The following is a 23,631-nucleotide window of genomic DNA, read 5'->3' on the forward strand; positions in this document are numbered from 1 at the left end:
TGACAAAAAATATAACCAGGTGTGTTTCAACACAGACTGTAGTAATCCAGAGTAACTGTTAAGCATTATTAATTCAGGTATTTCACTTCACTGAGTACAGTGTGTACCGTCTGTGAACCACACCTCGCATGTACGCGGTTATCTTGTCATGACAGAAGACACATCAACACCCGCACTGTTGGCCGAGTCCATGTGTCAAGAGTATTAAATGTCAATTATCCATTCATCAGATAATCGCCTGTCACTCAAACCGCAGCAACGTTTTTCAAAAGCAGTGGGTCACTTGTTTTTTTTTTTTTTCACGATGCACATGCATGAGCATGCACACAGGGGGTGAGGCAATGCACATTCCTGCTCAAGGTTTTCCCGTCTGTTCCACTGATCTACAGTGAGAGAAGCGAGTGAACGCAGATGTAAACAATGCCAGGTTTAGAATATCAGGGCGCCGCTATCTTACACCTGGCACAAAAGGCACAACCGGATGTCTGTCCTTGATTCAGACAGACGCTATTGTCGCGGTCCAAATCAGACACCGCGCTGATAAAGCTCCAGCGTGTAACTGCTGTCGCCAAAACAATGCTGCCGTTGCTACCAACGCAGACTTACCCCACGCCTCAGGTGAGCCTGAAGAGCTTTGTGAAAAGACTTTTCTCTATTGTACATTTAGACCTGAAAATGAGTGCTGGGCATGTTAACGTCAATGTTAGCAGTGTTGGTGTGCTTCTATGGTGGCTCCCGATTGTTAAAATGAGTCTCTAAAGTAACGCTAAACTTTAAATACAGAGGCACACATATGCAGTACACAGGTCTTTTCGTTTAATAAACAGACCGCTCCAGTTCGGCTGTAAGCACGCCAACAGAGCTAAAGGAGCTAAAGTGGTGCCTGGACTCTGGTGCCGCAACACAAAAAACTGCATTACTTCAGAGACTCATTTTAACAATTGGGAGTCACGTAAACGTCAACGCCGCTAACACCGTTAACATGCCCAGCACTAGTGAAAATGCATATTTATTATCTTAACTGTCTTTGCTGCTGTACATTACTAAATTGCTAATGCTTTGAATCTAAGTGACATTAGTTTATATTTAGAAGTTACTCACTGCATCTTTAAAATAGCAAATCCAATAAAACAGCATCCAATTGCACGTGGGCAGGTTGATATCCAAATAAATTGGGGTCAGGAGCATTGTTAGCACATTTATATTTAGAGGCGGTGGAAACAGACTGTAACAAAACCCCGGTCTGAAGTCAGCGATGCAGTATTTCACTGTTATTTTAAAGGTTGACTTTCAAGATGTGAATTACTGCGTTAGCATAACTACAACCAGACTTTAAAAACACACGCAAACATGCTAGTCTGACTGAAACTCTCAGAGTCGGATAATGCAGTTGGGATTCTAATTACTACAGCATGCATGAGTTAACTCGGGGACCCAAACCCACCTAAGCACTCCATGCTGGCACATTTCCCACAAAGCATGTGCAACACATTTCCCCCTGCAGAAAAAGGTTTCTCTTTTTAAGCACCAGGTTAATAAATCATTATAATCATAAGCCACAATTGTGTAAGTGCACCTGATGTTTAAAACGAATGGTTGAAATGCCACTCTAATGTCTGACAACACAGACTATAGTTTCATAGAGAGAGAAAATAAACTGCATCACAGTCTGATGACGCATGAAAAGATTTGGGCAAAGAGACAGAAGCTCACACAGAAACACAGTGGAGGTCATTTTTAGTCACATTATTTACATGTCTGCCACGTGAGGCCACGTCGGAGAGGAAAATGTAAGAGTAAAGCAGGAAAAAAAGATGCAACAGCAAAGTCTGACACGGTTAACACCTTATCAGTCCTTTGGCAGACAGGAAACTCACTGAAGACTCATTTCCTATCCACAAACACACACTCACACACACATAAATGAAGAACTGCAGTGAATGGGAAGCGGTGAGTACTTCCTCTCTTCTGAACAAAAAAAAATATAATGAAAAGCAAAACACTGAGTGTCAGACTTTGCTTTGGATCTGCGTGTGTGAGAGAGAATTCCAAGTGTTTTAAAGCATGTGTGCATTCATACTTTTACACACATGGATGTGTGAAGTGCTGAGTTGACATTCGCGATCCAAACACACACACGTGCTTCCAGTGGTGTTTAGTTAGTGTTTTAGTCATCTATGCAAAAAAAAGTAAAAAGGACAATGATAACTACTTTGCTTATTGGTCAATTGATTTAAGGTTGAGATTTTCATATAACTACTTTCAGCTAATAAATATAAGTATATTCTGGTTTCTGTGCTGCCTTATATATAAAAAAGACCCAAAAAAGGTCTTTGTTTGAGTCTTTTGTCACACAGATAAACTTTTTGGACATTTATTAGACCAAACAACTGATTAATACACTATAATACTGTGCCGTGACAGATGTGGAGTACTGTTTAGTGTACTACACTATATATATACTGCATATGTGTACAGTATTATGTGAATTCAAACTATTTACACACCTGTATACAATCACAGTAAATGAGTGCGCATTAATACATGGTTCTTGTTTGAAGACTCGGAGAATGAATGCAGTCAGTGTGGTTGTGCTGTATCTCTGGGAAACCAGTGGAAAAGCAACAAGCGCAGAAAAACAGAGAAGGAGAAACACAAGTAAATTAAAGCCAAATGTGGTTTCTCTCCTGCTCTTTAAGTGTGTGTGTGTGTGTGGGGGGGGGAGGGAAAGCGTCTTAGTGAGTTATGGAGCCCATGTGAACAGGGTGGGGTCAGTGGGAACTTTACAACACAACAGTCCCAACCCAAACACACAGCCTGAGGCAAGCCCTGGCTCAATTGACTGCTGCCATTAAAGCAGCAGTTACTGACACAACACAAGGATCCTCTCTCTGACAAACACACACATGACACACATACAGGACACGAGTTTGTGCTGTTATTCTTCTTAGGACATGTAGACGGCCTAAACCAAGCATTACCCATAGTTCATACCTAACCACAATTTAAACCAGGGTTTGTCTGTGTGTGTCTCTTTCTGTCATTTCCCCAGATAAACGCTCTGACCGAGGGTGACCCGGTCCTGTTATTGTTGGACTAGTAAGTGTAACATGTTTGCTTGTCATCTGTTTGTCCTCTCATCCACTCTGTTCACTGATTCAAACAATGTGCATGCAATGAGCAAAAGGTTATATTAGCCAGATCGGAAACACAAGCTGCAAACTGAAGTACTGTGATTCTGTTGTTGTTTTTTTTCAGGGTTAGTTGTTAAACAATAAAACATCGTCATCATATAACATGGGCTACTGCACAAGTCTGAAGACATGGTTGTTTTCTATGTTGGAAAAACAGCTGTAATAAACAATACCATTGTAAACTGTAGGGGGAACCCAAGAGCAAATCCTACATTGAGTTACTTTAAAGCAGTGATCCCCAGGGTCCACATGCGACCCCCAAATCAATTATTTTTTATTGCCTATATTCAATTTGAATCATAAATACATTTATATTGTGAACTTTTATCGTTCCATATCAAAATAGACACTTTTATTGTGAAATTATGTGAAATATCATCATAAATATTATTATTTCCATTCCACTTCACCAATTCTCTAGTGACCAAACTAGACACTCGTGAAAAAGTCTGATAAGATTTAAATCATGAGATCAGTTGTCCTTCTCACGTTGGCAAATAAAATATATAACAACATATAATAACAGGAAGAATAACATAACCGTTTGTTACAGGATGTGGTCAAACGTCACAGAACATGGAGTTTAAACATAGCTTTTACTCATGAATTTAAAAATAGGCTTTAAATACTTCTGTTGAAAGCTGTGGTGTCTGTGTGTGAGTTTAAGTTTGGTTTGTGTTTTTGTTCCTCAGCCTTAAAACACATGCAACCCTATGCTAACCCCTCAAAATACAAGCAAGCAACGGGGTGAGAGGTATTGATCACTAAAAAAAACATATTCAGCTTCTAAATCCGTCCTCATATTCTGTGTTTTCCACACTGCAGAAGTGACTGGCAGTCACTTATTTTAACACTTTTACTCTTCTTTATGTGGATATTTTCCAATTTTCCAACGATGGCTGGTTATCAGGTTACTGCATCCGCCTCCTGCTGCTCCATCAACAGCTACTACTGCCACAGCTGTTACTACAAGCAGCAGTATGTGTTCTATTAATACTCTGAACTACTACTGCAGTTGCTGCTGCTGCTGCTGCTATCAGTAACATTACTGAAGGCCATGATCAATCCTACGATATCAGAGAGCGGCTTTTCCTCCTTAAACAGAGCGTATTTGTTATCATGTCAAGTGGCTCTCTGTGGGTTTTCCCACCTCACTATGGTGAGTAAGTTACACACTGGGCTCAGTTATCAGCTTTGTCCAAAGCATGTATGCAGAATCATTAGATAGACAAAGATTTATAAAGATTAAGAGTTCTGGAAGATTACAACAAGTACAAGTTTGGGGTTGAGGACCCGAAAAATAGAATGAAAAAGAAGAGAAAGAGGCAAAATAAAACAGACATAGGGGACTGTGGGTGTGGAAATCACAAGGGTTTAGTTATGTAATGATGTTATAATGAGTCAAGCTGTCTGTCTGTGTCTCTGTGGACTAATATATGCATCTGGAGCAGATCCAAATCTCTCCAAGAACTTGAAATTCCAAAATGCATCAAAGAAGGACGTCAGCTAAGACTGAGAATAAAGAGTGTCAGATGTTGCATCTTTCTTCCTCAAGTGATGAGAGTGTAGCGGTAGCACTTGCTAATTCCTGCAGTCTGGAGTTTGCCAACAGATTTTCTGTTGTATTTCAGATAACTCCTCCTTGGAATGCTAATGCAAATCACTAAGACACTAGTAGAAAATCATGTTTTCATTAGGAATGGCTTAATTAATATCACTTTTTTGTGTCTGATACAGTCTTTAAACATCTTTTAAATTACTTTCTTATGAGGGAAATTAAGTCTTGTGATCTATTGTGCATTGTTTTGGTTATCACATGTGATCAAATATATATATAAAATCCAAAATATTCACCGACAGCTACAGATTCATTGTTGTTTTTATGCATTTGGTGCTGAGGAAAATGTACAATATCTAGCATGGGAATTCTTGACAGCTTTTCACTGCAGTTTGACTGCTGAGGCTGCTGTCACAGTATGTCACATTTACTCTTGTTTATCGGTGGTTAATCAGTTATATTTGTGACAGCATTCAAAGTTTTACCTCCTACAGTCACAAACTTCAGAACAGGAGACGGCAGCGAGACAGCAGCATGACGCTTTCTTAAGTTTTGTGCCTTCAGAAAAGAGTGCGTGTTGTTTTATTACATTATTACAAAAGCAACTCGCCGACCTGTTCTGCCTAATTTGTCACTTCAAATTACTGTAATCTCATCATAAATTTAAATGAAATTCATAATCTAACGGTTCCGTTTTTAAAAAAAGAAACAGCATCACAGCATCGTCACTGTGTCACTATGTGTGTGTAAATCTGCATTAGACTTTGAAGTTGTTGCCATGACAATAGCAATAGAGGGGCTGTGATATGATGAATAAGCGGGTAAAAAAAAAAAAGCAGGAGGAGGGTCTGACAGGGGAAGAAAAACAACCAGTTAAAAATTTGTGTGTATAAGTCTTTGAACTCTTATCTCTCATGCATGTGCCAGATGGCGCAGTGCACTCTGCAATTACATAATCAAACAGTGAATCACACACACACGCAGGTTCATGCAGCTATCCTTCTAAGGACTTCATTTGGACAGCCTAAACAAAGCTTTATCCCTAACCCCGTAAACCAGTTAGAGCATAACCCTAACCTTAACCTAACCATGATTCAAAATCCTGGCCTCAGAAAATGAGGTTCCGCCACATTCGGGACCAGGTTTTTGGACGACTGACCCTGACAAAGTCAGTGTTTATGCCAGAAAAGCAGGAACACACACACACAAACACTCTTCGTCAAAGATCAATAAACTAAATCCAGTGATGAATAATAATAAAAACCTATATGTAAGTGACAAACATACCAGTAGAGCACACTGACAAAAACACTGTCTGAAGCGAGTGCGTGCGTGGGTGCGTGCGTGTGTGAGTGCGTGTGTGACAGAGAAACTGTGTCACATGCAAACAACAACAAAAACGCCACAGTAACCACTCGGCAACCACAACAAAGCACATGTGTATATGACAAAGATTATGTGTTCACTGATAATAACACACAGCAGAGGGCGGGAACAATCCAAAACCACCACACCAGACAAATATGTTTTAAATGTGGTTTCAATTTCTTCACCATACACGGAGTTTCAACAGTTGACCAAGAGTAAAACCTTTGTGTTCGAAAAAGAAACCACCATCTATGTCTGCCACGTTAAACACAACCAAGTTTCCAACACATATATACTTATAATCAGATATTTTACAATCTGAATCAATAACAAATGAATCTATACATGGGAAAATCAAATGCGAGAGTGTCTACATATCTGTGTTTGAGGCTAAATTAGACCAGCAACAGTGCTGTTTGACACAATTCAGTGAGATTTTCTTTGTAAACACGATTTATTGTTCCTACTCGGAGGTGGAGGATTGTTTCTTCCTGCTTTCCGCACAGAAACAAAACAAATGCAGTAGTAAATCATGTTGTTTTCATCCTTTCTGCTAACTTGTTTACATGTTCTCGCACATTCGCATACACTCGTACTTTTTTATCTCACTTTATCAGGCAACACAAGAAGCCTAATCGTGTTCCATCTCTTTATAAGTAAATAACCACTATCAGAGGGTTTCGTGTTTGTTTGTCATACTGTGTGGCAACCGAGAGCAGCGACTACAGACCCTCTGGGATGGAAATAAAGTTTCCAAAGTTTCCTAAATATTTCTGCAGTGAAACAGGGGAAACAAGTGGCATCATTTAGTGGCTACATAGAGAGACAGAGCCCCCTCAGCAGAACTCTCAGATAGGCAACAACACACGTCACAGAGACCATGACAACACTGGTGACTGTGCACAAAAACAAAATATGTTACACAGAGTGAAAAATAAAGAGTCTGAGCTTTGTACTTTCAAAAGTTTGCGGTAAACATTACAAAGAGCTTAGTCATACTCTGTGAACTGTTTGTTTTGTCCGGCCTATAAATAGAAAATCAAACTCTTACCAGAGCGGGCCACTGTATGTGTTTAGCCTTGGTTGCCTGCAGCAGGCCTCCTGCTCCTCCACCTGCTCCCACTCCTCCTCCTGCTCCCTCCTTCCTCTTGGCCCAGACCAGCTGGTGCTCCAGTAGAAACAGCTGGAAATCCTCGTAGACCTTGACCCACTCTCTTTTCTCCCACTCCTGATCATCAAACTCCACGTATACCTGCACATCAGAGAGAGAGAGAGAGGAAAACAAGATTCAACAAACACATAAGCAACAATTGTGGAGTAGTTTAGTGATTCAGACATTAATCAGTATTTATTCCACATAAAGTCATGCAGAAATTAGCATCTCACATGTTTCAAGCTCCCACCGCCCCCATCCTCGCTCTGCATCTGCATCTGCTTCTACATGCAAACCCCACCCCACTCACTAACTACTCCAGCAACACAGAGGAGATGCTGCAACATTAGAGTTGTGTCTGAGGCCACCATTACATTATTTCACCAGGAATTGCGCTTGCGACATGATTCGCTATATCAGAGGGAATGGTCATTTTTACGTCACTATTCACATTGTCATTTGAAAAACTTATTCAAAATGATTATTGTGTGATATTTGTGCAGATATGTGAGACACAACGATGTTCCCTTCAATCTGTAGAATAAGATGTGTGTAGGTCGAGACAATAATTCAGCTTAAATGATATTTTGACACATTTTGGATTTACACTGTTGTTGTATTAGCCTATATATACATATATATACATATATACACATATATGCATGTATACAAGTGTATATATAGATATACATATATCTATACATGTATATGCAAGTATAATATAATATGTATAATAAGACAGCATTATTAGGAACCAGAGAAGCCATTCTTTTTATTTCTAATATAAAATTCAGTCACCGGATGACACTGGAGTGTGATTTTTATGATGGCATGAATGTGTGTGCATGTGCTCCATCCATCATCTCATTTCATTTTCACCCTCTCCTCTCCATCCGATCTCCTATCCTCCCGCTCCCTCATCCATCCTCATACCTCGACATCCTCCCCCGCCCCCTCGCCCCTGCCCCCACCCCTCAACAACAACAACAACAACAAAAAACACACCACTGCAGTCGACCCAGTGATCCCTTGAAGCGAGCAGATACCGAGCAGGCCCCCGCTGATGCTGCAGCCCTGTTTATTACCCGCTGCTCTTATCAGCTGACCCTTCTCACGTTACACCGCGATTGATTATTGATGTCGCGGGGTATCAGTGGCAGTCATTCCAGGACACTGTTTCTCCATCAGCTCCACTATCAGCCGTCCATTCTTTCATCTCTAATTCATTCCAGACAACAAAGATGAACCTCTACCTGTCAATGTCACAGTCTCCATTTCATCTCAGGGGAGTGTCATTAAATTCACTTTATTTAACAGCTTTAGTGTACTGCCATTTATTATTAATACTTTAATTACTGATTCATTAATGACATTCCAAAACTACTTCTGATTAATTAATCAACTGTTTACAGTGTCAATTATAAATGATCATCGGAGCGTTCCAGCAGCTGAGGCGACATCGTCTTTGTTTAGGGCAAAGAACAAACATTTTTTTTTGGGGGGGGGGGGATTTTGTCATGATAAAGCATAAAATGTATAAAATACATAAAATAAATTCAAAAAAACGCACCAAAGTCTCTAAATACAGTCATCAGACAAAATAAAAAAAATCAATATCACACAAGGATTTCTCTTCAGGTCATTATAACCCAGGTCGTCAGTATCACATCACAAAGTCCCCTGAACATAAACACTGTTATCAACGAGTGACATAAAAGCAGCAAACTAAATGAAAAAAAAGATAAGCGAGGTGGTCGCAATCTGGATGGACAGATTTGTTTCTTTGCTCCACATAACAAAGAAATCATTAAAACTGAATCATTTTGGTTTGTGGAGAAAACAAGACATGCAAGAACATCGTCATTTCCAGGTTTGACAAACACCGATTGATCGAGAAAATAATCGTTAGTTGCAGGTCTAACTGTGTTTTAGGTGTGAAATAGTCATTTACTTATTTTTATATTTGACTAAGACCGCAAGATCACACGCTGTACTTCAATGTATAATAAATGCTACAGTACGTGACAACATGGAAGCCAGTGACCCAATTTTTGAAAACAGGAAATGTCAGACTTGGTCAAAAGTTTATAAAAATGTGACTCCACAAAAACCCAAGTCACAGACCGCTGCCAAATTCTGCCTATAAAGTGAACACACTGTAGTCAGAGCGCCCGCCATAATTAGACCTACTGTAAGTTATTCACAGCCTCAGGTTTCTCTGACTCATACACACACACACACACACACACACTCTGCTGCAGCACACAGCACACTGAAAACAAACACCTGCGACCGGTCCGACGGTTTAGAGCTCATCCACCTCGCTTTACACATATAAGAGAATCCAAGACGGAGTTTCTGCTGCCACACGAGTGCATAAGTGTCAGTCACTCGTCTGCGTTAAAGACTACGAACATAAACGGTATAAACACAGGATAAGGACTGTTAAAAGACACAGAGAACCATCCCTCTGCATACACATTACATTACACATGTGTCAGCGAGTGTGTTAATAGTATAGATAGATAGATAGATAGATAGATAGATAGATAGATAGATAGATAGATAGATAGATAGATAGATAGATAGATAGATAGATAGATAGATAGATAGATAGATAGATAGATAGATAGATAGATAGATAGATAGATAGATAGATAGATAGATAGATAGATAGATAGATAGATACTAGTTAGTAAGCTAGCTAGCATAGATAGACAGATAGATAGATACTAGATAGCAAGATAGCTAGCATAGATAGATACTAGTTAGTAAGCTAGCATAGACAGATAGTTGGTTTGAGGTTGGATATTCGACAGACACTCGCTCTACAGCGCCACCCAGAGCAAGCGTCGACACCCATCTCTTTCACGTGGAGCAGCATGGTGTATTTGTAGTTGTAGTTTCTGTGAGTGGGTTAAAATTGTTGGATAGCAACTAAACTGTATTTATTTTTAATTTGTGTGGTTTCATGTTTGCCGTTTCATTTGATCTGAGTGCACTATTGTTTAAATAAAGTTTGTGGTTTGATTATATCTGTGCTTTTAATTATTTTTACAATGTAATATTGCCTTTGCTAGTCTGAGCAGTTTTATATTAAGATATCGAAACCGCACCGAAACCGTGGCCCCAAAACAGTGATACATACTGAACCGTGGAGAAACTGTACCATTGCATCCCTAATAGATAGATAGATAGATAGATAGATAGATACACAGTAAAACAAATGCTCATCATAAACGTGTGCAGAGCGGCGATGAAACCGGAGCCCATCTACACAAAGAACTGCACACTAACAGTACATCGAGTACACCGAGTGTTCTGCTGAGAAAAACATTCACATGCTAGGATGGGAAAGAGAGGAGAAAGTGTCTGGTGAGTCTGTTGCCACAGTAACGGGAGGCAGCAGTGAGCGCTGGACACACATACACACACACACACACACACACACACAGCTCAAGGATCAGTAGGCTCCTATCAGCCACAGTGAGCAGAATATGAGACAAAGGGAGAGAACAAAGGGGAGCAGATGCCACACTTACAACACTGCACTGCATCAGATTTTTATCAGTATCAGCTCTCGCCATTTGCCACATCACTATAGGCTGGGTGTCACTCGTCTGAAGGCCCCGCTGATAGCGCCCGCTAACGACACCGAGCGAGACAAAGGAACGGCGCTGCTGACCACAGATGCAGGGCCATCCAAAACACGACACTGTGCAGATGGTGTGACTGTGAGCGAGTGTGTGCGGTTCAATGATTCAGGGGAGCTCAGAGCTGGAGAAAATGAAAAACTGCTTTCACAGTACACACAATCTGTAGCGGTGTGCACCTGATGATGCTATACCTGGCTTTGTGTCACATCTCACCCAAACCACTTCTCATTAAGCAGTGTGTCAGCAGCATTTCCTGCTATTATTATCTACTGTGGAGGATGGGCTTTTTTTTTTATATTCAGCTGGCAAAGTGTCTCTAGGACGCAGACATTTTCCACATACACGCTTTAAATATACGTAGATTTTGCACAATTTATACAAGCGTAATTTAGAGATACAATACTGCCCGACCTACTAAAATGTTGGGTTATGTTATTACTAATTTAAATTATCCAGTCCGTGAAAAGCACAAAACTAGGAAATATGTTCTTTTTGTTAACTGTGAATGTGTGTGTGCATTAAATGCAGCAAACTCCCTCTTTCAGTCGTGAACATACACGCTGCACTGCGGTGTATGAAGAAGATATAAGATTAGAGAAAGAGAGGCAAGTGGGGGAAATTAGGTAAGATGTATCAAGTGTGTACATCGATGTGTAAAAACAATTAAGAATACCTGTGCGCCTGCTTATTCATGCGGATATCCAGTGGACCAATCAAGTGTATAAAGTCCTGCGGAAGATAAAGCTCCACAGCTCTGGACTAACTTTTATTTTGGTGCACCCAAATTTCAGCACATCCATACAGATTTAGACGAAACTTATTTGTCATTTGGATTTCCATCAAAATATGTACTTATGTAAATTATTGTAAACAAAAGTAAGGTGTAGGTAAATGTTTGTCTGCATTAGAAGCACTAACTTAGTGCCGTGTACACACAAACACATTGTAAATGGTGACATTGCTTCACTGGTTAGGGAAAAAAAAGCCTATGTCCATTTTGCAGTGCTTATATTGCATATATGGCAGCATATAAACACACAATAAACAAAATGAATGGCCAAGCACAGGTTATTTAATTGAGTATGAAACTATGATACTCTATAATGAATACTTATACTATACTGTTAGTTTTATTTAGCTTTCAGTCTTTGAAGCAATATCCAAAAATCTGACAGATATGTGGATTTTTGTTTTGAACTAAATCCACAATGTATTTGAGTGACAACTATATTAAAAAAAGGACTAAACTGAACATGGACTTTGTATCCCACAGTTTAAAGCAGCTTGGAAAACCAACACTCCTCTCTCGTTTGTTTTTGCATGTTCATGTACATTATATGACTCGTATATATATATGCGGCTATATGTGACTGTGTGTGTACATGAAAGCACACGGTATAATCTGCCCATCACTAAAGCCTGCAGAGCTACTTTCTGGCTGGCTGCACCAGAGGCCAGTGACAACCAATGAGCGCGAGATGAGGAAAGCCAACGACCAATGCGGCGCGAGCAGCCCACTCTGTCTTTTAAATGCAAACGGCATAGAAAGCCCGGAGAATACATAAACCGATAACGGCACGGAACACCGTGCAGCGGGGCCGTGCATGCAGAGGGTAAACGAGGACAACATGACGCAGTGACGAAGGCGAGACACAATCTGTGCATGTGACTCTGGCTGTGGCTCGGTATGATATTAATCATGCTGAGGTTTGTTTGATAAATGAAGCTCATCTCTCAGATTTTACTGGGACATGACATGGATGTGAAGGTCCATGACCGCTCTGTTACTGTTTCATCTGTTGTGATTTAACCCTTTTGATGACATCATGGGTTTTTCACTCAGCGACATGACCCTCTGTCTCTCTGTCAGTCAGTCTGTCAGCCCTGGCATCACATCCAGACACACACATGCTGTTAGCTCTATCCAGTTCTCCAAAAAAAAAAAAATCTAATCTGATTTATTGAGCTCGGCTGCACAGAAAACATTGTTTATCCCCCCCATTACCCAAAAGGTCACAAAGCCTGACTGCCGGGCACATGGAGTACAATGACCAAAGTGTGTGGTTGTGTGTAGAAATATGTGACTTAAATAGTTTAATAATCAATCTGATGGCAAATGAAAAAATGTTATAGCCAGCCTGAACTAAATGTAGGTCAATTTAACATACACAGCTCCTTGACTCCCGTCAAGATCCTCCAGTGCTTGTTGCATTCAAGCCAAGCCACAATGTATAAAGTGAAAAAAGAAATGCTCAAACATTTAGAATAAAAAGTACAAATCTCTCATTTGAAAATGTCTTCAAACCATAAACTCAATGTATTCATGGTTGAGTCTCTACAGGTTTGACACACCTGGATTTGGGCAGTGGGAAGTGTTTGTTAACTGGTCTCTGCACAGATGTTTCTACTTCAGCACAGACACTGACTCCAGTGATGGCTGTTTGCTTCAGGTCATTGTAAAAGCTGAAAGGTGAACGAGTGAACAGTCTAAGGTCTTGGACTCTGTAGGATCTGTATTTGGTTGCCTCCATCAATCCCCTCAGTTATATCCAGGCAACTGTTGGAAGAGGCCCGCTGGTTCCATTTTACAGTTATCGAGGCCACTGTTCTCCTGGGGCCACACGAGGCTTTAGAAATGGTTTTGAACCTTGACTTGATCTACGCCTCGCCACAAACTTTTATAGTGGAGGTCTACACACAGCGTCTTGGATTCATGACTTGGGTTTTATTCGCGACGTGCAGCGTGAACACTGTGTGTCTTTCTCAACCAAGTCCAGCGAGTTCAGTTAGCCTCAGGTGAACTTGACATCGACTCCTCATGTCGAGGACAACTAAGCAAACAGGAAGCAAAGAAACAGCTGTAAAAACATCTTACACATTGGCATTAAGTGTAGCTTGATGGGCAAACTTACAATTAAATCCACAACACAATGAAGTGTGAAGTGAGTGCATTTTACAGCCGTAAACATTGGTGTACATAACTCGATCATCATGCTTCATGCTCAGCCGCTACATGCAGAGAATAATGTAACATCCACCAAGTGAACTGATACGGCACAAAAGGTTCCTCAGGGTGTGGACACACAGTGTCATATGAGGTCGAGTACAATGCAACAGGACAGAGCCATTACAACGCTTTTATGATGAAAAGGGGAGAAGGAGGGGGGGGGGGGGAATGACAGAGCACGGAAAGACTGCAGCAAAGTAACTGCTGTGCTTGAGTGAAGTCATCAAGAACACAGAGCTGCTGGTTCTGAAAAGACACGCAGTGGGGGGGGAAATGTCTGAGAATAAAGCATAAGTGGCAAAGGCTAATGAGTAACATATGGAAGGGAAAACAAGAGGCAAAAACAGAGATGAATACAGAAATAGAAGGAGTGGGTGAGGGATAAAAAAAAATGACTGTCAGAGAGAGGAAATGGAGAAATGGATTCAATGGGTGTGAAACAGTGCAAGAGAGAGAGAGAGAGAGGGAGGCGAGGACAAGATGTAAAGAAAGATTCAAATGAGGAAGAGGATCGTTTCCTCAGTGACAGACAGCGGAAAATGAAGCAGGAGGCGAGAGGACCGTATTAAGGAAAGAATGGAAGAGGGAAGAAGAGCAAAAAATAAAAATGGCAAGAAGTTGATGTATGGGAGGAAGGTGATTTGAAATGAGAGGAGGTGGAATTTATGCTGGGAAATTTAAGTTCAGGAGACTAGAAAAGGATGGTGACTGACTTGAAATGACACTAGGATTAATGCCCTGTGTTTATATGCTTCATCAAACCAGTGTGAAACTGAAAGTGTCTGATCCTGTGATCGGTGGACAGTCGGCCAACTCGGCTGAGGATTTGGTGTCAAAGTGAAAATGCTTACTTGCCAAATTTCAGATTTAATCGGACGCTAAAAGAGAGAACATTAGAGTCTTAATGAGTCACGCTGCAAACGTGGATGTTTCACACACACACAGCTGTATTTTAAGATCCATGCTCCTATCACCGCTATTTCCAAGGGTGTGGACAAAGATTAGATTACATGCCGTCACCGGCGAAAGTCAGCGGAATTGACCTTTTAACAGAAAATGTCATCACTTCATCGTTTTAACCTATTACCTCACATGTTTTGTCAAATTCTAATTGCTTCAACCTTGAATCCGAGTGTACGTCCGTGCCAAAATGGGACAGACAGGCAAACGTGAAAGACATAACACCTCCAGAGGCATTGAAAAGAGGAGAGTGAAGCTGATCGCAGCAACAACCACCACACAGATAACTCTGCACCCAAGGTGCCTCCTCACCGACAATGGAGCAAATGATACTGCTGCTGCTTTCTACTGCGAGAGAATACCAATCAGCGAGGGGAAGAGAGAGGGAGACAGAGAGATGGTCCCCTAGAGGTGCATAAATATATGAAACAGCTTCTGAGTCACTGGGCTCTTGGCTGGCTTCTCCTCGCAATTACTAACAATCAAGAACGAGTCAGACAGAGAGAAGGAAAGAAAGAAAAAAAAAATCTCATCATTCAAGGACAGAGAGAGCAGGAGAAGAAGAAGAAATCTCATCATGCAAAACAGAATTCAAGTAGGGGCTGCTGTGGGCAAAGGCACATTTGATGTTCTGCTCCGAATACAAAAACTCTGACCATGTGTGTGCATGTGGGTTTTTCTCACAACTGGAATGGCTACGGCTAAGGGTAAATGGTAGGACAAAGGGGAAACATGACACCGAGTGAGGACAGAGTAATCTCGCAAAAAACCCGGCGGATAATTGATACGTTATGAGAGCGGAGGAGAACGAAGGCCAGCTGTAAACGTTTCAGTGCTTGGCTGGCTGTCACAACCAGAGCAACACGTCAACTCGCGTCAACGCGAATGTTACGTCTACTCACGCCAACTCGCTGAAATGATCACATATGAAGGTCCCATATTATGCAAAATCAACTTTTTAATCATTTTAATATTTATATTTGGGACTCTGGGACTCCTCAGTCTAAGTACAGGAGATAAAACAGGCAATGTTGACTTCCGCGCTCACCGGGACGTCACAATGCGGAAGTCTGCTTTGTCCGTAAAAACATGCGAGAGTGCGGGCGAGGGCAACGGCATCCGAAAACCGGACGTCCGCGAAAAGTTCTATTCTTTGCTCCACAGTGCAGCACAGAGTTCTACACAAACTTCCAGCCTCAGAAGATTTACGTGTCCAGTGGATACATTTTATATATGCGGGCAATGTGCCTGCTAGAGCCTTCAAATGATCACTTTTCCAAATGCTAACTGCTGTTAGCTCTCAGTAGCCTCTGTGGCTGATGTCATTTCCTGTCCCTTAAGTTTCGTTTTACTTTTTTTTATTTTCTTTAAAGAGATACTAAACAGAGCATTCTGAACAGGGCTGTTTTGGCAGGGTGATTGAACTGCTGTGGTGCTTCATTCTTATGGTATTTTGACCAAAGGATGCCACAGAAATGTTCATTAGGACAACAGGAAACTAGGTTAACTTGGAGAAATAGGGTATAATATGTCTCCTTTAATGATTTCTTTGTTATGTGGAGCAAAGAAACGAAGAAAATATTCACATTTAAGATGCTGAAACAATCAGAAATCTTTTTGGAAAAAGCTTCAAACCGATTAATCGATAGTTTATAGTTGACAATTAATTTAATAATCGATTCAGCTCTATTTCACACGTTTTCACACATGGGAACATCTGTACGGTCACATTATCGACTCCCTCCCCTCAGGAGAGAACAAAGACGAGAGGCTCTTGGTGAAAACCACTGAAAGCTTTAAGAGATCACCGGCGTAACAAAGTCCACAGGCAACAGCAACACACCCAGACACTTAAGGTCGAGAAGATCCGCAAATGTTGCATCAGCTAAGTTCCCAGAGTCAATAAAATGTCCTCAGTGGGATTTAACAGCATTAAACAATAAGATCCGCTCAACGTTGTCAAAGATTCATCACAGAGATAGATTGACAGAACACATGAGGAGGAAAGAATGGCTTCACTGAGGTGTAAGTAACGTGAAGGGGAGAAATGGAATAAGAGAGCAGATGAGCTGAAGTAATACTCAATGACAGCATGAAGTGACATCCCCTCTTCCACAAGGTCACCTCTCCCTCCCTCCGTCTCTTCGCCTCACTCTACCTCTCGCTGTCAAACCCACATGGGAGCCGGAGCAGACGCAACGACGGCAAGAATGACAGAGAGCGTCGAGACATGAAACGCCGTGCGCAGAGAAACGGGGGAGTGAAAAAAAAGTTGGGAGACGGGTGAGAGGGGAAGAGAAATAACTTGGCACAGACACAGAAAAGCGATAGATGAGAGAAAGAAAGAGAGAGAGGAAAAGTAAACAGCCTTGAGGAGGAGCGACGTGACCCCCACCCTCCTCCTCCATCTCGGAGGATGTGTGGGCCCAGAAGAGAGGAGCGAGGGAGGGAGAGGTGAGAGGAAGAGAGGGAAGGAAGGAAAAGGCTCATCCAAAAATAGTTCAATGTTGTTCTAAAGACATTGCTGGGGAAAAGACTTAAATACTTCCTTTTGGCTGAATTGAGTTGGTCTTTGATGTGTTTAAAGGTATGCAGCGTGAGGCTAAAGCTTAAGCTTGTGCATTGAAAACACAGCTCTTTATGCCAAATATGTTATATAAAGCACAAAATGCACACATTCCGTGTTTAACTCATCAAATTGAACGTGTTGGACCATTGAATTTATTGTATCTTTGGAGAAATTAATGTTTTGAATCAAATGTACTTAAAAAACCTTTCAAAATAAAGTAATTCCCCACTTTATGAGTACATTAAGTCACCCTGTGATGTTTGGATGCAACAGAAACAACATTGAGGAGGCGAGTGCCTGACTCCTCGTACTGTACTGCCAATACAGAGCTATTAAACACAGAATACTCTGAGGAACCCTCGTGACACAAAGCAACAGAGACATTGTGATGAATATTCAGTGGAAGTGAGGACACGGGGTGGAAGCAAAAACAAGGCATTTGTTGTCTTTCTTTTTCTTTTCTTTCTCTTCTACATTCTCCTTCCTTCCGTCCTCCCCTCTCACTCCGTCTCTCCTGATAATACAGCTCTAATAATAGCCCGAGTTGCATCGAGACAATCGTTTGGTGGAATCTAGGGCAGCCGCTGCAGAGGCAGTATGGGAAAATCCCTGTTGTCTTCTCCAGCCCCGCATGCCTGCATGCCTGCCTGAGGACTGTGCAAGCTTATGTGTGTGTGAGTGCATGTGTGTGTTAGTGTTCTGTTTATCCTGCACAGTGAGAAAGAGTCAGGCGACCGATTACTTTTTTTTTTTTACCTCACATGTGCAGAGGTGATTCTCCGAGATGGTGCTGACGGACGTCTGTAAATACAAGTGGCCAAATATTTTATTGGTGTTACGGTATGATTTGACATTTGTGTGTTACAGTTATACTGAGGATATGAAGCCAAATCATGCAGGTAAAGGCCTTACCCATGCAAAGTAGAGAATCATTCGGCTAAACTATGCAAGATGCTTGCACAAAAGGGTGTAAATGGGCACCTAAAGCTTAAATATCTGCTTTGATTCAGCTGTATTGTTGGGTGGTGTCATGAATTCCCAGTAGGTTATAGTAATGCTGGACAAAAGGGTGAGGAATTGGACACTGTGGAACAATGATGTCACTGTGAAATATTATAGTTCAGTTATAGCTAAATATCAGACAGAGACAGGAAAGCTAAGCTGAGTAAAACCCTCTGAATGGCTGCGAGATGATGAGTAGAGTGAAAATAATGGGATGATTAATTGCGTTGAGGGGTAGATTTAAAGGTTTTCTAACTGCGATGCCAACAATTGCCCTTTAAAATGAACACTTATCATAATAACACGAGATCTCTAGCTGCAACTCTGCCCCACTGTTGCTTCAGTCTGACACAGAAGCACTGACCCGTCTGTAACAATCAATCAGGCCACCAGCAGAACCAGACATGAACACAGAGGACAGTTACAACATCCATATTTGTTTTAAATATCATTTTTATCAACACATTCTTCAAACAAAGGCCCTACTGGACGTCTTCAGGGCGACACTGAAGACAGTTCCCACGCTATGACTGTACCGGATTTATTGCAGCTTAGTAGACATCATTATTGAAGCGTTAAATAAATAAATATTTATTTAATTATTCAATATCAATGTCACACACACACACACACGGCTAGACAGATTACTGATCACGTGAATACCCTGTGGTGTCGTGTCAGGCCAATAATATGAGAAACAGAGAACTACTACAGATGCATGTGACTTCACTGAGACTTAACAGTGTATGGTTGTGTGTGTGTGTGTGTGAGAGAGAGAATATGAAGGAGGGAGACGGACAGGAGACAGAGAAAATGTGTGTGTTTTTGAGGGGGGAGAGACGGAGAGAGAGAGAGATTTGGCGCTTTTTGAAGGACAGAGGGGAGGCCACGAGTTTCCATACATAGAGAAAGAGAGGGAGAGAGAGAGAGAGAGAGAGAGAGAGAGAGAGAGAGAGAGAGAGAGAGAGAGAGAGAGAGAGAGAGAGAGAGAGAGAACCGAACAAAGGAGACCTCTATTTGAGCGAACACTCAAAAGTAGGTCTGCACAAGGTTTGTGGAGAGTGACAAGAACAAGTGTGTGTGTGTGTGTGTGTGTGTGTGTGTGTGTGTGTGTGTGTGTGTGTGTGTGTGTGTGTGTGTGTGTGTGTGTGTGTGTGTGTGTGTGTGTGTGTGTGTGTGTGTGTGTGTGTGTGTGTGCGTGCGTGCGTGTGTGTGTGTGTGTTGCAGAAGACAAATGGTCTCTGACATCTCAGGCTATAACAGCCTGGTACAAGAGAGAGAAAGGGAACAGAGACGAGGGAGTGTGTGAGTATATATATATATATATATACTGTATGTGCCCTAAAAAGGATTAGTGATTGCAGAGGTTTCAAAGAGTTCAGATGGTGATCTCTCTCTCTCTCGCTGCCATATTCTTTAGTCAGATCACTACCACATCACTACTTATGATAAAGAAGAAGCTCGGGGGGAAAGGTCTACAGGAATCGCCGGATGATATGTTTAACACCTCTGTTCGACCACACACATCGCGTCCATGGCAGTGCACTGCACAGGAAGCTGCTTCACTCCCAAACAAACATTACCAAGGCCCAAAGATTGTCAAAGAGCAGCTGGACACTCTTAAAATACGATGGGTAACATGCAGCACCGTGTGAGTGTGGTGGTGGTGGTGGTGGTGGACTAACAAAACAACTCTCTTTGACAGAAAAGGTCAAAATATCCTCCAGCAGCAGTATTAGAAATATTCTCACACACACACACACAAAGGTGTATACAGTCTGATCACTTGCTCCCTCTAGCTAATTCCTTGCATGCTCAGGGCGTGGAGAGATTCCTGTGTTACCTGTCTGTCACCTGACTCTACACACACACACACACACACACACACACACACACAGCTATAAGAGTAGCACAACTCGTTTCTAGGAGCTGCTATTCCTGCAGTGTTAATTGTTGTGAAGGAAGTGGCTGAAGACACATGACTGCAGGCACTCCACCTTTCTCTACTGTATGTCTACCATTTTCCCTCCATCCCATCACTTCAAACACACATGGAAAACAAACAGTAGTCCTAAGTGCTTGGCAGAGAGAAGAGTTGTCTTATAATAAACTTGGTGACAGCCCTGCAACTGTTTTTCCCTGAGTCATGTTCCCTATGTTCAGCCTTCAGTCACAGTTGTTGGCAGCAGCAGTTAGAAGTGACGCGACATGCATGTTGACAGTGGTGTCCTTTGTACCAGATGTTTAACTGTACTTTAATACTGACGACCAATGATGATGAACTGAATTCTGGTTCTTAGTACCCTTCCTTAGATACAACGTCAGCAAGCAGATTATCTGGGCTAAAAAAAAGGTGTCGTCTAACCCAGGATTTACTGATGTAGCAATAAGATGAAGACAATGAAGCTGGCAAGAGTAAATGATATGTACACTGCCAAAAAATTCCTTTCCAATTGAAGTTTGGAAATAAGTAACAGCGTAAGAAACGGCAGTTATTCTCATAGTGGAAAAGCAAACATAGACTGGATTATGACATGTACCCTTCTTGGCCTCGGTTGCTGCTACAGTATATGGAACGTCTCCTAAACCGCTAGGCCACCAGACATGTCTTAGATTTCAAGTCTAAGTGAGTATATGAAGCTGTGTCAATTTCATTCTTAAAGGAGTTCAGGCACTGCCAAGTTTGGATCAAACCGGAGTAAGATAAAGCAGACTAAACAAACTGATTGTTCATGTCATTAAATATGGACTTATACTTTCTAGTAAAGCCTAATATAATAAAAAGATAAAACACAAGATAGAACGATGAGGTGTGTAAAAGGGTGTGGTCTCCACGCACAACATCTGGTGGACAATTAACAGTGTGAAACACGCTGAGCTAACAACAAGCAGACGCAACATCACAGTCCCCCCTCCTCTGTAACTCTCTCTGTAATATATAAAAGTCTTTTATCTAATCGATAGTTCACATTGTGCATGTGATAGAAACATGAGCCAAACACAGACGCTGCTGTCTCATTCCGTTATTAAGCTAGACCAAATAAGTGACGTGTAATCACACTTCAATCAATCCTGTGCTTCAAGTTTAAGATAGTCTCAGATTAGGGTTTATGTGAGGGCTTAGGTGCAAAGAATAGCAGATATTTCAACAATACATATGACAGAACAATGGTTCTAATTAAGACTGGTTTATAGACCAATGCACAATGTTTTTTTACGAGTTTGGAAAATCTTCTAAGAGAGTGAAAATACCAGTTCTCACAAACACATACTCACTGCCGGCTGAGAAGATGAAGTCATTAGGGACATTTTGAAAGCTCTTATCCACTCGCTGGCTGCTGGCTAATGAATGAGTTCGTTTCACACCACATCGATGTGCGTTTGTGTAGTGCATGTGCGCTTGTGTTCGAGTGAACACATTAGATATTGCGGCGCTCAGCTGATTCAGACCCCCCGGGGGGGAAGGGAAGGAACTCTCGCTGGTAAATAAACCCAGTGACACCACGAGTCAGACCACGTAATGGTACACATACATACACGGAGTGAGCTCATCTCTTACAAGGTTCCCAAGAAAGTGAAATGATTTATTATGACCTCTTCATAGACACGGAAAGTAAAGCATTAAAAAAAAAGAAGAAGCAATTTAATTTAGTAGTTTTCATAAAAAAAAAAAAAAAACTAAGATTTATGGCCGTGTAAGTCCGTTGTATACACACAAAGGATTTAGCTGTCAGAAGAGCTAGCACTTCATCTGTGAAATATCTACACACGAACATGAGCAGGACAGAAAAGCTTTCCATTTCTACCAGCCTGTTTTATGGTCAACTCCCCTTGCAGTACTTCCGCTCATGTTCTCATGGTCTCCAGTTTCAAATGCAGGAAGGATTGTGCACTTAATGAGTGCAAAGAGTGCAGTCTTCGATGCACTTATGTGATCATGAAGCATCTCTGTTGGCGCGTTTCCATTATGCAGTTGTAGCAGGACTCGGCTCAACTCTACTCTACTCAGTTTTCTTTGCTTTTCCATGAGGGATAGTACCTGGTACCTGCTCTGGCGAGGTGAGGTGATACTAAATATGCGACGTCAGCCTGCTGGCCACCGTCGGAGAGTGTCTTCTTAAAAACGGCAAAAGCATTAGCGCTAATGTGCATTGCTGCTGTCCGCTTTGTGCGTGACGAACAGCTTCAGACCGAGCAGCAAGTACACCATCGCCTCAATGTCCTCCATTGTTTGTGATAGCGTTGTGTCGTTCGCGGATGATCGGATGATCGGGTGAACATAGTGAACTTACATAAACGATTTGTTCATTGCTCTGTTTGGAGTCGAGTGAGGCAGAAGCCAACCGCGAACAAACCCGTCAATCTCCGATTCAGAATATTGGGTCAAAATGTGATTTAATCTAGTAATAAGTAGAGTGCACCCATCCCCATATTGAGAAAAACGACGTGCCTGATACCAAACTTGAGTCGACTTGACAAAAGCAAAGTAGTACAAGAACAGTATCATGGAGAAGCGCCATTTGTGAAAGAGGGCAGAGTAGTAAATGTAAATCTAGGTCAAGTCATCTGGCTGCTAAATATTCAATAACCTGGGTCCATGACTGTGTGTGTGGCTCAGCACACGTTCAGTTTTACTACAAAGACACGATGTTTCCTCACCTGCCGTAAACACGCAGTTTTATAGAACATAACATTCACTGCTACAATACGACCCCGCTGTTACAAATACAGCGGTATTTGGGGTCCTTACATTCTTAATGGCCTCTCAAAACACTTTACACAACAACAGGGCGAAACAAGCTGGGATAAAACCTTCACCAGCTATTTGATTGGTGCACGAGTAGCAACAGCCACCCAAACAAACAGAACTCAAGTGTGTTTGAACAGTTTGATGACTGATTTCCATACAGCTTGAAAATAAATACTTCAATAAGGATTTACGACACAAAAGACCACTCCTCCCATTCTTTTAACCTGGTATTTCCATGGTAAACCAGTCTACAGTGTTGTGTTACCTTTCAGTATACACCTGTGGGTGGAAAAAGACTCAATAAAGCAACTTGAGAACATTACATGTTCACGGTCTGACAGATTTATAACTGTGGGAGAAAATGATAAACGATCAAAGCGTTGGCACAAATTCCACAGACTGCAGGTTACCGTG

General features: G+C 41.6%; 1 protein-coding gene across 1 annotated transcript in view; it reads right to left on the bottom strand.

Moving 5' to 3' along the window:
- LOC310939052 (putative JmjC domain-containing histone demethylation protein 2C) overlaps positions 1–23,631 on the bottom strand; it is a gene marked incomplete at both ends in the record, with an annotated part of 75,040 nt that overhangs the window by 25,060 nt on the left and 26,349 nt on the right. Inside the window, one exon of the mRNA XM_083903719.1 lies at positions 7,172–7,372. Within this exon, the coding sequence (XP_083759845.1) occupies positions 7,172–7,372 (201 nt within the window). The remainder of the gene's footprint in view (positions 1–7,171; positions 7,373–23,631) is intronic.

This window comes from Microchirus variegatus (assembly GCF_963457635.1).
Source record: "Microchirus variegatus genome assembly, chromosome: 17".
NCBI classification, from domain to species: Eukaryota; Metazoa; Chordata; class Actinopteri; order Pleuronectiformes; family Soleidae; genus Microchirus; species Microchirus variegatus.